Source organism: Lepidothrix coronata, unplaced genomic scaffold (assembly GCF_001604755.1).
Source record: "Lepidothrix coronata isolate B3197 unplaced genomic scaffold, Lepidothrix_coronata-1.0 Scaffold21, whole genome shotgun sequence".
Taxonomy (NCBI): domain Eukaryota; kingdom Metazoa; phylum Chordata; class Aves; order Passeriformes; family Pipridae; genus Lepidothrix; species Lepidothrix coronata.
The window spans coordinates 4,250,924-4,264,792 of NW_016690201.1; the positions used below are offsets into that span (position 1 = coordinate 4,250,924).

General features: G+C 42.1%; 1 protein-coding gene across 1 annotated transcript; it reads left to right on the top strand.

The window, feature by feature from the left end:
• Positions 1-660: 660 nt before the first annotated feature.
• On the top strand, positions 661-12,180 carry MRPL39 (mitochondrial ribosomal protein L39). The gene is made up of 10 exons (XM_017807987.1): positions 661-757; positions 2,036-2,242; positions 2,475-2,614; positions 3,266-3,365; positions 4,569-4,636; positions 5,866-5,978; positions 7,186-7,251; positions 8,465-8,618; positions 10,673-10,720; positions 12,035-12,180. Exons 1-10 carry the CDS (start codon positions 703-705, stop codon positions 12,122-12,124), a joined length of 1,041 nt encoding a protein of 346 aa, XP_017663476.1. The 5' UTR covers positions 661-702; the 3' UTR covers positions 12,125-12,180.
• The last annotated feature ends 1,689 nt before the right edge of the window (positions 12,181-13,869 follow it).

The following is a 13,869-nucleotide window of genomic DNA, read 5'->3' on the forward strand; positions in this document are numbered from 1 at the left end:
CCCTGAGCAACCTGTTCCAGTACCTCACCACCCTCACAGGGAAAAATTTCTTCCTAATAGCAAATCTAAATCCACTCAGTTTGAACTCAGTCCCCCTTGTCCTGTCACTACAGGCTCTTGTAAAAAGTCTTGCCCCCTCTTTCCAGTTCCCTTCAGATACTGGAAGGCCACAATTTGGTCACCTCAAAGCCTTCTCTTTTCCAGGATGAGCAACCCCAACTCTCAGCCTGTCCTTATAGAAGTGCTCCATCCCTCTAATCAACTCAGTGGCCTCCTCTGGACTCACTCCAACAGGTCCACGTCCTTGCTGTGCTGGGGACCCCAGAGCTGGAGGCAGCACTGCAGGTGGGGTCTCACCAGAGCAGAGGGGCAGAATCCCCTCCCTCCCCTGCTGCCCACACTGCTTTGGATGCAGCCCAGGACACGGGGGGTTTCTGGGCTCCCAGTGCACATGGCTGGGTCATGTCCAGCCTCTCACCCACCAGGATGAGAGAATCATCCTGCGATGATCCCTGTGGGTCCCTTCCAAACCAGGATGTATTCCACGACTGTTTTATCCCGGGCCCTCCGGACGGAGCGGTGACAGCGCCATCGGCAGCTCCCGCCGCCTGCCGGCCGCGGGCGGAGCGCCGGCGGAACCGCGCGAGAGCGGCCGCTGTTTCCGGCCGAGCCCGGGGGAAGAGGCACCGCGGCGGCGACAACATGGCGGGGCCCTGGGCTGGCCGCGGGCTGCGGGCCGGGAGCCGGAACGGGAGCCGTGAGTGCGGGAGGGAGCCGGGGGGGAACCGGGAGTGCAGGGGGGAGCTGGGATGGGAGCCTGGAGTGCAGGGCTGGGGCGAGCTTGGGCTCAGGCTCGTCCTGGGGGGGTGCCTTGAGGGGCTGAGGTGCCCTGGAGAGGCCGCAGGGGAGTCGGGCTGTCTGAGGGAAGGGCCTTTGCAGCCAGGGAGCGACATTAACCTTTTCACAGAATCACAGAATGTTGTAGATCATCCAGTCCAACCCCCTTCCCAAGACAAGGTCATTTAGAGCAGGTGACACAGGAACGCGTCCAGGTGGGCTTGGAATGTCTCCAGAGAGGGAGACACCCTACCCTCCCTGGGCAGTTCCAGTGTTCTGCCACCTTCAGTATAAAGAAGTTCTTCCTCGTGTTGAGGTGGAACTTCTTGTGTTTTAGTTTATGGCCATTGCTCCTCGTCCTGTTGCTGGGCACCACTGAAAAGAGTCTGGTAGCATCCTCTTGGCACCCGCCTTTGAGATACTTATATGCATTAATGAGATCCCCTCTCAGTTTTCTCCAGACTAAAGAGGCCCAGCTCCCACAATCTCTTGTCATGAGAGAGATACTTGAGACATCATCTTTGTGCCCCTTCTGCCCCTCAGAGTCCTGTGTTGTAGCTTTGTGCAGGCACTGCAGGGACCGAGCGTGCTCACTCGCTGGAGCTGCTGAAGTGCTCACCTTGTGCAGATTGAGACAGACATGTGGGTGATTGGCAGCACAATCTTCCTTTTTCCCTCTTTTAGAAAACAACAGCTTATAAAGAGGCTCTGAAAACTCAGAATGGGTCACACAGAATAGATTGTGTCAGAAGGGACCACAGATATCTGGTCCAACTGTCCTGCTCAAGCAGGGTCCATTGCTTAGGATTCTGTCCAGACAGTTCTGGAATATCTCTAGTGAGGGGGACTCCACACCCTCTTTGGGTGATCTGTTCCAGTGCTCGGTCACTGCACAGCAAAGAAGTTCTTCCTCATGTTCAGGTGGAACTTCCTGAGCATCAGTTTCTGCTTGTTGCCTCTGTCCCATTGCTCAGCACCACCGAGCAGAGCCTGGGCCATACCCTGACACCTCCCTGCAGACACTGATGAGGTCCCCTCTGTTGGCTCTTCTCCAGGCTGAACAGGCCTGATTCTTTCAGCCTTTCCTCATAAGAGAGATGTTCCAGTCTCCGAGCTGTCCTTGTTGCCCTCCACTGGGCCCGCTCCAGGGTTGCTTACTCCAGGATTGTTGCTCATGCTGGGTCTCTCCTTCCCCCAGGGTTCCTCTCCACGCCAGCCGTGTCTCGCCTGGTGCCCGAGGAGATGGTTCGGATGCGTAACGAGCTCTTCACCAAAGAGAAGGAGAGACAGTTGTCTCTCCACCCACGGATTGAGAAAATCGAGGTGAAGTACACTGGGAAGTCGCACCCTGGCACCGTGTTTGTCATGAACAAGGCTCTGTCTACACCCTACAACTGTGCCATGCGTAAGTGGGTGGGCTCCTGAGCTAACACTGTGCCCCTCGTGCTGAATGTTGTGCTGCCAACTGAACTAGGAACTGAGTTAATTTTTGGAGGATCTGTTAACAGCTCATCTTCCCAAGTCATTTACAGAAGTGAAACTTGCAGTTTGTAGTTACAAATGCAGGGGTCTGAACTGATCCTGAGAAATATGGTTAAAACTGTGTAATACTTTTGGGTTTTTTTTACTTTCTTTAGATTTAAGTGAATGGCATTGCAAGAAATCAGTTTTGGCTCTTGTGGATGGAGAAGTCTGGGATATGTACAGACCCTTGACCAAATCATGTGAAATTCAGTTCCTTACCTTCAAAGATGAAGATCCAGAGGAAGTAAACAAGGTTAGTCAGTATGTTATTCCATTATAGGTGACCCTGGTTGTCTGTCTCTTACCTCATTGCAGGTGTCCCTGATTATGACCACTTGATTCTGCGTGCCCCCTTCAGTTCCATGTCTGTCTGCTTTCTTGAACTTTGTTGTCATGAAAGTTCAGATATTTTTAATGGTGCATCATTAGGTTGTCATTAGACCAGTGTGTGGGCTATGTGATGTGCTGGCATCCCTTTCAACCTATATTGTTGCATTATTCTATGATTTCAGAGTTATCTCCAGGGAAACATCTGGATTGCTTTCTATGTGCACCTTTGTTTTGATTTGATTCTGTCTGGAGCATCATCTCTAAACAGAATTTTAAATACTAAAGAAAGTAATCATAGAATCATAGAACGGTTTGGGTTGGAAGGGACCTTAAAGATCATCCAGTTCCAACCTCCTGCCATGGGCAAGGATACCTTTCATCAGACCAGGTTGCTCCAAGCCCCATCCAGCCTGGCCTTGGACACTTCCAGGGATGGAACGCTTGGGTAGACAGCTAAGTTTGTGCATCATTCAGTTAAATTATGGTATTCTTTTGGAATAATTAGCTGATATTCACCTGCTGTGGCTTGTTAGCTTCTAGGTAATGAATGCATGTTTTGAAATTCCCTTTGCAGGCGTATTGGCGTTCCTGTGCCATGATCATGGCGTGTGTGCTGAAGCGGGCATTCAAGGATGAGTACTCAGTGAGCCTCGTTAAAGCTCCAGAAGTGCCAGGTGATAGAAGTGTTCTATGTTCATTGTCTTTTGCTGCTTCTTAAGTGAATGTTTAATAAGCAAAGTTATCAATAAATCAGAGGCTCCTTTCCCAAAGATTGATGGTGCTTCTCATTGCTGTGTGTATTACATGCTGTTGCTGTTGCCTTTAATTTATAGTAGTCACACTAAAAACAATTTCATTATCAATGTACAGAAAATTGGTCCACGTTTCAGACAACTTAGGATTTCATAGCTGAAGTGAGTACCTCAACCTCTGTTTTGTGAAGTGACATGAGTAGGGTTTCTAGATATGATGTGATGTGTTTCTGTGAAATTTGCTCTAATAACTGCATAACCTTGTGAGCACTTGAGTTACTAAAAATGACAATCTCTACACCAGATTGGAAGATTATTGAAGTACAAACGGGGTTAGCAACAACATCTACTCATCTGTGACCTGATTTAAGATTTAGGAAAGTGAGAAAATGCACAATGCTTTGTTTCAATAGCAAAGCCTGCATGGTTATGCATTTGATATATAAGAAGGTTGGCTGCTGGTCCTTACAGGTGGAATCCTGTAACTGATTCTCTTTTTAACAATTTCAGCATTTGTCTTGATTGGTAAGTACAGATGGATATTTCAGTTCTGCCAGAATTTGCAATAATCTTGGCTATACTGAGAACTATATTGTAATACTGTATGTGTAGAAATAGTGTGAGATTACTGGGTTCAGAGATTTGATTTCTAAATGGCAGTAACTGAATAAATATACATAAAGTGTTGTAACAAGTACCACAGAAATTTGTGTTGCCTTTATCAGAAATTTGTGCCATGCTTGTGTCATGGTAAAACATTTTACTTCAGCTCTAATATTGTCTGATTTCTCTATGCAGTAAATTTGTCTTTATAATTTAGTTGTTCAAATTTAGTATATGATGCTTGCAAAGGAAAAATGTGAAGTATTTTCAAAGTGTGTGTTTTTGTGGTTTTTTTTCCCAGTGAGAGATGCAGTTTTGTTAAGCAGTATATTTTTTCCCCTCTTTAATGGGGTGCTATTTTACTGACTCATTTCAAATTACTTTGTCATTCAGTTTTATTTTATGATGAATTTCTTGAGATAACTCTGTTTTTCTTCTCAATCAGTTTGCTGTAAGACTATAATGTGATAGTGAAATACACACTTTATTACAAACATTAATATTTTTCGGTTGGAATTGCAGTGATCTCTGGAGCTTTCTGTTATGATGTACTTTTGGACAACAGACTGAATGAATGGAAACCAACAAATGTAAGCACTTTTCTTTCCTGACAAGTTGTATAGCTTGTGTCCTTGTCTAGTGGTTGTTTTTTAATGGGGGAGAGGGCACAGAGTTTTTTTTCTTCTTTTTGATGGGTGTATCTACACATCAGGAGTTCCCTTTGGGAGCTGATCTGTGCATTTACAATGCACTGGCTGTGTTGCAGGGTGCTCTCAGAGTTCCTTTCAGATGAAACTAAACCTTAAGCTGTCCTCCAGATGCTTACAGGTTTTAGGTCTGTGGGGCTAGAGTAGATTCTAGTCTGAAATAAATTTCAGAAACAGTTGATGTAGCTGTTGGGACCTCTGTGCCATCTCTGTTACTGTGCAGACCCGGTCCTCCTCAGCCTCTCCTGCCTGGTAATGTAGATGCAACCACAGTCTTTGTGTGAGTATAGCCCTCCAAAAGTGAAAATGTGTGTAAGATGTGTATATTCAGCTGGTGGTTTTACAGCAGAATCAGTTTGTTGTTAAACAAGAACTATGAGCACATTCAGCTGAAGCTCCCATTAATAACTTGCTTATATTTCATGCTCTGCAGTAAATCTAATAATCTGAACCCTCTAAATCTCAGACCTATTTGGAATTACAAGTGTTTTACTCGTCTGGTGCCCGTTCTTGTTCTTGTGCCCAAATACCAGCAGAGGTGTGTGGCTAACAAAGCAATATTGGTAAAATGGAGACTTTCTCTTCAACATGATCTTGTAGCTGAAGTAACTTACCTAAAAACATTTTCTACATTACGTTATAAATGTAATTTCTCCTCATAACAATCTATTTATTTATCAGTAAATCTGAGTTCTGCAGAACTTCAGATTCTGGACCAAGGTGACCAATTTCTATCTATTAAATATTCAGTATCTTTTTTTTTCCCCTTTGATTCAATTCAAATAGAAGACATTTACAAGTGACGTCACCACTCTGGGAAACAAGATATACAGATGAATATTTAGCAGTAGCAAGACTGTATGTGTATATATCATGTAGGGAAAACCTGAGAAGTTTAATTACTATATGTTGTTTCCAGTGGACAAATGCCTATTGGTTTGATTGGACATTGAATCAGTCCATTTAAAGAGTGATGATCTGTAGCAATATGTATTTAGGATTTATAGTAGATGATCTTTGTTGTTTTGACTAAAATTTAGTGTTTGCTGTGCTTTATCCATTCACTACAGCTGAGAAACAGTGGTTACAGTTTTATATGCCCTGTTTTTTAGGAAAACTTCCGTTCTCTTACAAGAGATGCCAAAAAGCTAATCTATCAAGACCTGCCCTTTGAAACACTGCTTGTCGAAGCAAAAGTAGCACGAGAAATGTTTCAGCATAACAGGCAAGTATCTGAAGTTGCCTTTGGTTCAAAAAGGCAATTAGAAATCAATTCAAATCTCTGCTTGGTTTTGTAAATCTGAAATAAGGTGTGACAGGTGAAGTGAGAAGGTACTTTTCCCACTGCTCCGAATCAGCCTGTCTCCGTTCTTTTTGTCACGCTAACTTATTTAATTTTTAATGTTCTCTCCAGAGGTTTACTCTGGCCCCTTTACTGGATGTAGTTTTGTGACAAACTGAAAGACTGTAAGACTGCTTTTGTTCACTAGTGAGCTTCAAGGTTTCTTTACTATTAAACTGAAGCTCTGGTGGTTAACCTTGGCGTGGTAGTTTCTCAGCCTTTGCTGAAAGGCTTTCATATTTAAAGAAAAGGAGGTTTCTCGTGTCTTGGTATCTTCAAATGAAGATTTGGTGAAATGCAGATTTTGAGCTCTGCAGAGGAGAAATGGCTAAAATACTCTGGTCTGTGCTACAAAAACAGTCTTGTTCAAAACACTCCATTCTATGCTGAAAAAAAAACCACTTTAGCAATGTTTTGGGAAAAAAAAATCTTTGGTCCACAGCTTTTTGGCTGGAGGAGTTGGAGAGATGTGGGGGGAGAAATGATGAATAATTTATAATTTTGTGGACCAAAATAAAACTGTGCTGAAGCTGAAGGTGCAAAAATAGCAAGTTTTTTAGCTTAATGCTGAAGATGATATTAATGTGACATATAAACCAGCATCTCTTCACTATGTTGGCATTGGCAGCAGGTGGGCAGTGACTTTTGATAGTAGCTTTAGGCATTGTGTGTAGAAAGCACAGACAACACCTTGCTGTATGTATTGCAGGTGACCTGCTGTTGAGGGCCACACATTGCATAAAATCAGTGTAGGTGATCTGATGGTGTCTTCTAGTTTTGCATGTGACTTGAAAAACTCTTATTTTTATTTGAAGCAGTAGATTCATTTGGTCTTTCCAAATTTGATCTCCCTCTGTTGAGGGAGCACCGCCCTCCTATACCATATGTGTGGAATAGACTGGAATGGACTTTTTCAGTAGCAAGGGACCTACAACAATACATGCTGTCATTAGGAATTTAAACCTATCTCAAAGCTCACATAAATGCAAACATTTTTCAGGGTGCTCCTTAAATTGGTTTCTGAAGTATTCTCAAAAGAACTGGGTGCTAAAAATGAGGATTTTTTAAATAATTTTTTTGTCTTGTTCAGATACAAAATGGAGGTGATAGAACAAAAAGCTTCCCAGAATATGGAAGGAATTGTAAGGTTACACAGGTGAGCAAAACTGAACTCTCATTCTGTAATGATTCACTGAAAGATTTGATCATATTGCAAGTACTCTCTGCAAGTGAGAAGAGTAAGTTACTTATGATGGTTTTAAATTTAAGAATCACTTGTATTCATCGCTGCTCTGTGGTCTGTCTAGGGTTGTTTGGTGTGGTTTGTTTGTTTCTTTTTAATAACCATTATTTTGTGATACTATATGATACCACATTTCTATTTCTTGTTATGTTAAAGGTAGTAATTGCCAGAGCAGTCTTACTCCTTTCAGTGCTTTTACATGAAATCTAAATAAACCTCTAGAGCTTGGCAGGTTAAATAACATGCAAGCCAAATACTTGTTTGTAAACAAGAGTTAGCATTGTATGGTGGGTTTTTCTTCTAAAGTTGTCAAGGTCTTCCTAACTGGCAAGCTACTGCCTTGTAGTGGTGGAGGTGAGAATAAAACAGCCTCCTGGGATACATAAAGTTCTTAGACTGGAGGCAGGAAGCTTGTATTGTATCTCAGGCAATTAAAAGAATTTCTCTCTAGCTCAGGCTAGTGTAGATATTCCATTTCCTAGATGTCTAAATTGTTGTGCCTTTGATTTTGGAGTCCACATCTCTCTGAAGGAACAAATGTCTTTGCAGTGATGGTTCTTGAAATTTTAGAACAATTTTGTGTCTGTTGTTCTCTCCTTTCTCCCACTCTCGTTTGCTCAATAATAGGGAAAATGGGCTTACCTTTTGATTTCTGGGAGAGGTTTGTTCTGAGTATTTGTATGCTGTACATCTTTCTGTATCTCACTTTTCTTAATTGATTTGCAGTTTTTCAAGACCTGAAAGGTCTTGAAAAAAAGCCAACTGTGCAGGTTGTAAACACTGTACTGTGGAAAATGAATGATCTTGCAGACAAATCTTTTTCTGGTGAATGACAGAGTTATCCCAGTTTTAGGGCCAACATGGCATCAAAGATTTGTTAAACCAAGGATCCTTCCCTAGACTTGAGGTTTAAATTTCCTAAGTTCATTTAAGGAAATAGTGTGACCTGTACTTTTTATTCAGGAAACCTATAAATGCTGAATGGGTATTTGTTTAGATTTGGTTTGGTAATTGTGTGGATTTTCTTTTTGTTGATTGGAATTGGCTAATCAAAAATAAAACCTAATCTGCTTGTACTTTTCTCTGAATATATTTGACATAGGTTGTTGGTTTTTTCTCCCATCAGGTTTGGTGACTTTGTTGATGTTACTGAAGGCCCCCATATTCCAAGGACAAGTTTCTGTTTCCAGTATGAGATAACAGCAGCCCATAATCTTCAGACTGACCAATCTGAATTGATAAGGAGGTTCCAGGGTGTGTCCCTGCCAATCCATTTGAAGGTAATTAATTTGTGCAGGTTTTCCTTCTTTAAATTAGGGCATTCTGCTTACTTTATGATCTTTTATTATGTCCTGTGCTGGCAGCTGAACATAATTCAGAGGTGAGAACGGGAGAAAAGGAAGGGCCGTGATGAGGACCATGTTGGATATTTGGGGGTTGTTTTCCTGGAATTATTGTGGTTGTGGAATCAGAACTAGAAAAGTTTGCATCAGAGGACCGTTGATGTTATTTTTCAGTGCTGAAAGCGTTGTTTTGGTTGTGCAGTTTCTGCCTGGATAGTTCATTCACCTTCATGAAAGAGCAGAACTTGGAAATTGTACTCGTGATGCAGGATATAATTCAAAATCTTCCAAGACACCAAAGTAAAACTTTACAACAATAGCAGATGTCCTAGTGCTAAAAACAAAGGCTTTGCAAAACTGTAGGTGGAGGAAGAAGTCTTTCTTCCCATTCCTGTTGACTTACAAGATTTTGACCTGTGGTGTAGCACATGTGCTATTGTCTCAGTTGGGGAAGTTTTCAAGGCTTCCTCAGCTGATCTCTGTGTTCCCTTCCTTACCGTAATTCTCATTTTTGCCCATTAACCCCTCAAGGATTCCAAACAGTCAATGAATCGTGGAAGCTTGGAGTGGTTTGGATTGGAAGGGACTTTAAAGATCATCTCGTTCCACCCCCTCTGACTGGGACAGGGACACCTTCCACTAGATCAGATTGCTCAGAGCCCATCCAGCCTGGCCTTGAACACTTTCAGGAATGGGGCATGTGATGGTGTAGTGGGTTGACCCTGGCTGGATACCAGGTACCCACTAAAGCCGCTCTCTCACTCCCCCTCTGCAGCTGGACAGAGGAGAGAGAAAAGAAACAGCTAAGAATTCATGAATAAGAGCTAGGAGAGGTCAGTGACTGATTACCTTCATGGGCAAAACAAGACTCAGTGGGGATAATACTTATATTTATTACTAACAGGATAAGAGCCAAAGAGTGAGAAATAAAACAGTCTTAAAAACACCTTCCCCCCACCCCTCCTTCCTACCATGTCCCCCCTCCTGCCCCCCTCCAGTGCAGGGCAAGGGGAATGGGGGTTGCAGTCAGTTGTTGTTTCTGCTGCTGCTCAGGGAGAGGAGTCCTTCCCCTGCTCCTGTGGGGTCCCTCCTACGGGAGACAGTCCTTGATGGAGCTCTCTGGTGTGAGTCCATCCTTTGGGCAGCAGCTCTTCCCAAAGTGCTGTCCCGTGGGTCACTCCTCCATGGGGTGCAGTCCTTCATGAATGAGCGGTACCAACGTGGGTCCCCCACAGGCGCTGCAAGTCCTACCTGGGAAAAACCTGCTCCAGTGTGAGCTTCCCTCTTCACAGGCCGCAGATCTCCGACAGGACCCTGCTTCATCCTGGGCCTCCCACGGGGTCACAGCCTCCTTCGTGCATCCCCCTGCTCCAGCATGGGCTCCTCCATGGGCTGCCGGGGGATCTCTGCACCCTCATGGTCCCCCATGGGCTGCAGGGGCACAGCTACCCCACCATGGTCTGCACCACGGGCTACAGGGGCCTCAGCTCTGGCACCTGGAGAACCTCCTGCCCCTCCTTCTGCACTGACTTTCATGTCTACTTTGTTGTTCCCATGTTCTCATTCCACTCTTCCCTGGCTGGAATTTCTTCTGCACAACAACCTTCTGCTCTTAAATATGTTATCACAGAGGTGTTACTATTGCTTCTAATTGGCTCGGCCTTGGCCAGCGACAGGAAGTCCATCCTGGAGCCGGCTGGCATTGGCTCCACTGGACAGGAGAAGCTTCTAGCAACTTCTAACAGAAGCCACCCCTGTAGCCCCTCCCTGCTGCCAAAACCCAGCCACAGAAACCCACTACAGATGGGCAGACATTTATTCAAGTCCCCCGAAGGAATATGGGCAAATCAGACACTGAAATTGTTGTCTGTAGCATCTGAGATAGGCATTATTATGGCTTTGTGCCATCATTTCTATACATTTTTCAGAGTCTATTCTATCATAAGATTATTTTTTGCCTCACTAACATCATTTAATGACATGTCACACAGGCTCACCACAACGTGTGGCCCAGACTGCTGGAAAGATCAAAGAGGCTGGTAAGTCTCATCAGTGATTAAGTGCAGCTTAGCAAATACCAAGGTATGTTGGGGTAGAGAATTTGAATGATTAGAGGTGGGTATTATATTCAGGAATGTATTTTTTGTAATTGAAATATTCACAGGTGAAGAAAAATCAGAAATCTAACTGCTTGTGTTTTAGAGGACCTGCTAATATTGTTTCTGGAGTCTGGTTACTAAAATACATTGTGCCATTTGAAATAAACCCCATACACTATTCAATTGATATAATTGGTAGAATTAAAAAAAATGGAGCAAACTGTATCAGACTTTACATCCATGGCAGGGAAGCTGTCTGCTTCTAAGAATCCCACATGTTTTTTATAGAAATATTTTAAACTATTGTTAATTATCACCTTATATTTCAAAGTCAACTCTAGAATTAATGTTGGTATCGTGTGTGTGTAAAATTTAAAATTATTTTTTCCCATTTCAGTCATGAACATGGGAATATTAACACTTACCTAGATTTTGGCTAACAAGTTTTCTGCCACAGGTTTGAGAGAACAGATGTCAACGTGTTTCTTATGAATAAATACAGGGATAAAATCTAATACCACTGGTTAAATCACAGAATGGCCTGGGCTGGAAGGGATCTTAAAGATCATCTAGTTCCAACCCCCTGCCATGGGCATAGGCACCTTCCACTACACCAGGTTGCTCAGAGCTCCATCCAACCTGGCCTTGAACCTAGGTGAAAGTTAGCAGAGATAGAAGGGAATGCTATTTCAATAAACTGCATAAATACACCAGTTTAGGCCTTTTTTTCCTGTTTAACACCTACGTGGCAAATGAGTTTCTTGCAAACACTCTTCTGTTAAAGAACCAATGTTTCAAAGTTGAAATGTACTTACCCATGAGAAGCTTTACAATGTTTCAGTAAATTCAAAAGGCAAATTTGTAAGATAAATGGAACTAAAATACCATAAGCTACATATAACCAGAGACTCACTATCAAGGCATGTTTAAACATAGGAAATCTTTGTAAGAATTAAACAGCAGATGCTTTGGAGCCTTCAGATCAAACATTTTACTTATTTATGTGGTGGGAGAGAAAAAGAAGTGCTGTATGTCTGCTAAAACTTGTTAGCCAAAGATGTTTTCTGAGCCTACCCACAGTATTTTCTATGAAATTAGTTTGAATATTCTTGTCCTTCAAATTGTTTAATTTTGGAGAAAATAATTGTCTTTTTAAGCTATCCTGTCTTGTTACAGTGACAGAATGAGGGGATTTTCAGTATCAAAGAGAATTAAATAACTTTTAAAAATATAACAAAATTTACGTTTCTGCAGGTCACTGAAGAAAAATACATGGAAGCAGCACCTGAACATCTTGAGGCAAAAGATGGAACTGAAGAAGGAAAAACTGTATCATTAAATTAACTTGAACCTCTCAATGTACATAATAAAATGTGTATTTTTACATGACTCATATAAAATTGTCTTGGGTAATTAATTTGAATTCTGTGGACCTAAATCATGGGACTTTTCAGTCCATTTCAAAGACTTCACTTAAAAAAAAAGGGTAGAGAGAAGAGAAGGTAGTGTTTTATCTGCAATAATTCATCTTGCAAGTTGCCCCTCTCCGTACCTTGATGACAGCAGTTGTGTGTATCTGTATGTTGTTGCCTACTGAAACAGAAAATTGAGACAAACGGTATCTTAAAAAGATACCCTTAAAAGGTTCCAAAATAGTATTATTTTACTAATTTTGGTTTCCTGTCAGAATTGAATTAGATACTCTATTGTGTTTCTGGTTGCAAAGTCTCCATTCAGTATAGAGCTGTGTAATTGCCACTGCTTGAGTTTAGTTATTTCTTTCTGCTGCACAAGTGCAGTTAAATAATTTTCCAGAACAGTACCAGGAATGTAGTTCATTACCTTCATCCCCAGTGTAGTAAGATTTATTATGCCTTTTCTTCCTTTGATATTTAAATATGGTGACTTCAATTAAATATCACGAGGATGTTTTGTTAGATGATGTTTTGTGACATTTTATATTTTTGTCCCCAACTCATTAGAACTGTTCTCATTATACCAGAGGAGATTTTTATTACTTTTTGAAGTGCATATATTTTCTCTGAATTTTATCCCAGTTACTGTTTTTACCATTGACTGCATCACTTGCTTTCTAATTGAATTGAAACCACAGTTTTGTGAGAGCAGGGTAGCAATTCAGTAAAATACATGTAGGTAAGGAAGTCTGACCTACCGTAATCAAACTAAATAACCACTAAATGCAGAATGTTTCAGAGCATGGAAGAAATGCAAGGGGAAATAGTAGCTTTTGCTGAAATTGCAGAAATCTTCTTAAGGTATGTGTTAAAATGTGTTTGCTCCTACATGTTAAATTCAACACTTCTTTACTCCTTTCAGGTATAGCCCACGTCTTCTCAGAGTACTTGAAAAACTTGGGAGTTTTTTTCCCCTCCTGATTAATGTTGCAGAGGACTTTCTATAATGGTATCAGATGTTAATTTTTTTAAATGAGATTCTCGATTCAAGGTTTACCTTAAAAGTACACACATACATTTACACATTCTATATGTTTTCATTAAATCTAACTTACCAGAGTATGCTTTGGCTTTGAAAGTGTTGCTCTGGTGCTGCTGAAAAAGCAGGCCTTGATTCTTGTCTTGAGAAACACAAACATGTGCCGTTTGTGTTGTTTTCTTTTTAATGCAGTACCGGCCGTCTCTGATTAACCCAAGACTGTAGTGAAGTTTTGCCAGTGGCATCCGACTCAGGAGATCTGTTTCGAATCCTAAGCCAGTTATATTACAACCTACACAGTCTTCTGATGTCTACTCTCAGTTCAGAATTCCTCCTGGATTCCACCACCTGCACAGAAGGGTGAGAATGCTGCTTCACCTTAGGAAATATTGTAACCTTTGCTGAAATTTCAGAGCTTTTCTGTTTTTAACGTTTTCTTTTGAGGGGGAGGAAACTCGGCCTTTTTAGGGTTTTAAGTTTTAAAAGGCATACAGCGGGGCTGAGAAATCTGGAGGGGGAATTTCCCTCTCCTGACCTTTACTGGGTTAGGACGAGTGGGTGTGGGACTAGCAATTTGCAGCAGAGCCTGGGGAACCTGCCTAGCTTCGGCCACTGGGTGGGAGCATCAGCTTGGG

Excerpts from the sequence above, each read along its gene's own strand:
- MRPL39 (XM_017807987.1), top strand. The coding sequence starts at position 703 with ATGGCGGGGCCCTGGGCTGGCCGCGGGCTGCGGGCCGGGAGCCGGAAC. Across the intron at positions 2,615-3,265 it reads ATCCAGAGGAAGTAAACAAG|GCGTATTGGCGTTCCTGTGC; the intron begins GTTAGTCAGTAT and ends TTCCCTTTGCAG. Across the intron at positions 4,637-5,865 it reads ATGAATGGAAACCAACAAAT|GAAAACTTCCGTTCTCTTAC; the intron begins GTAAGCACTTTT and ends CCTGTTTTTTAG.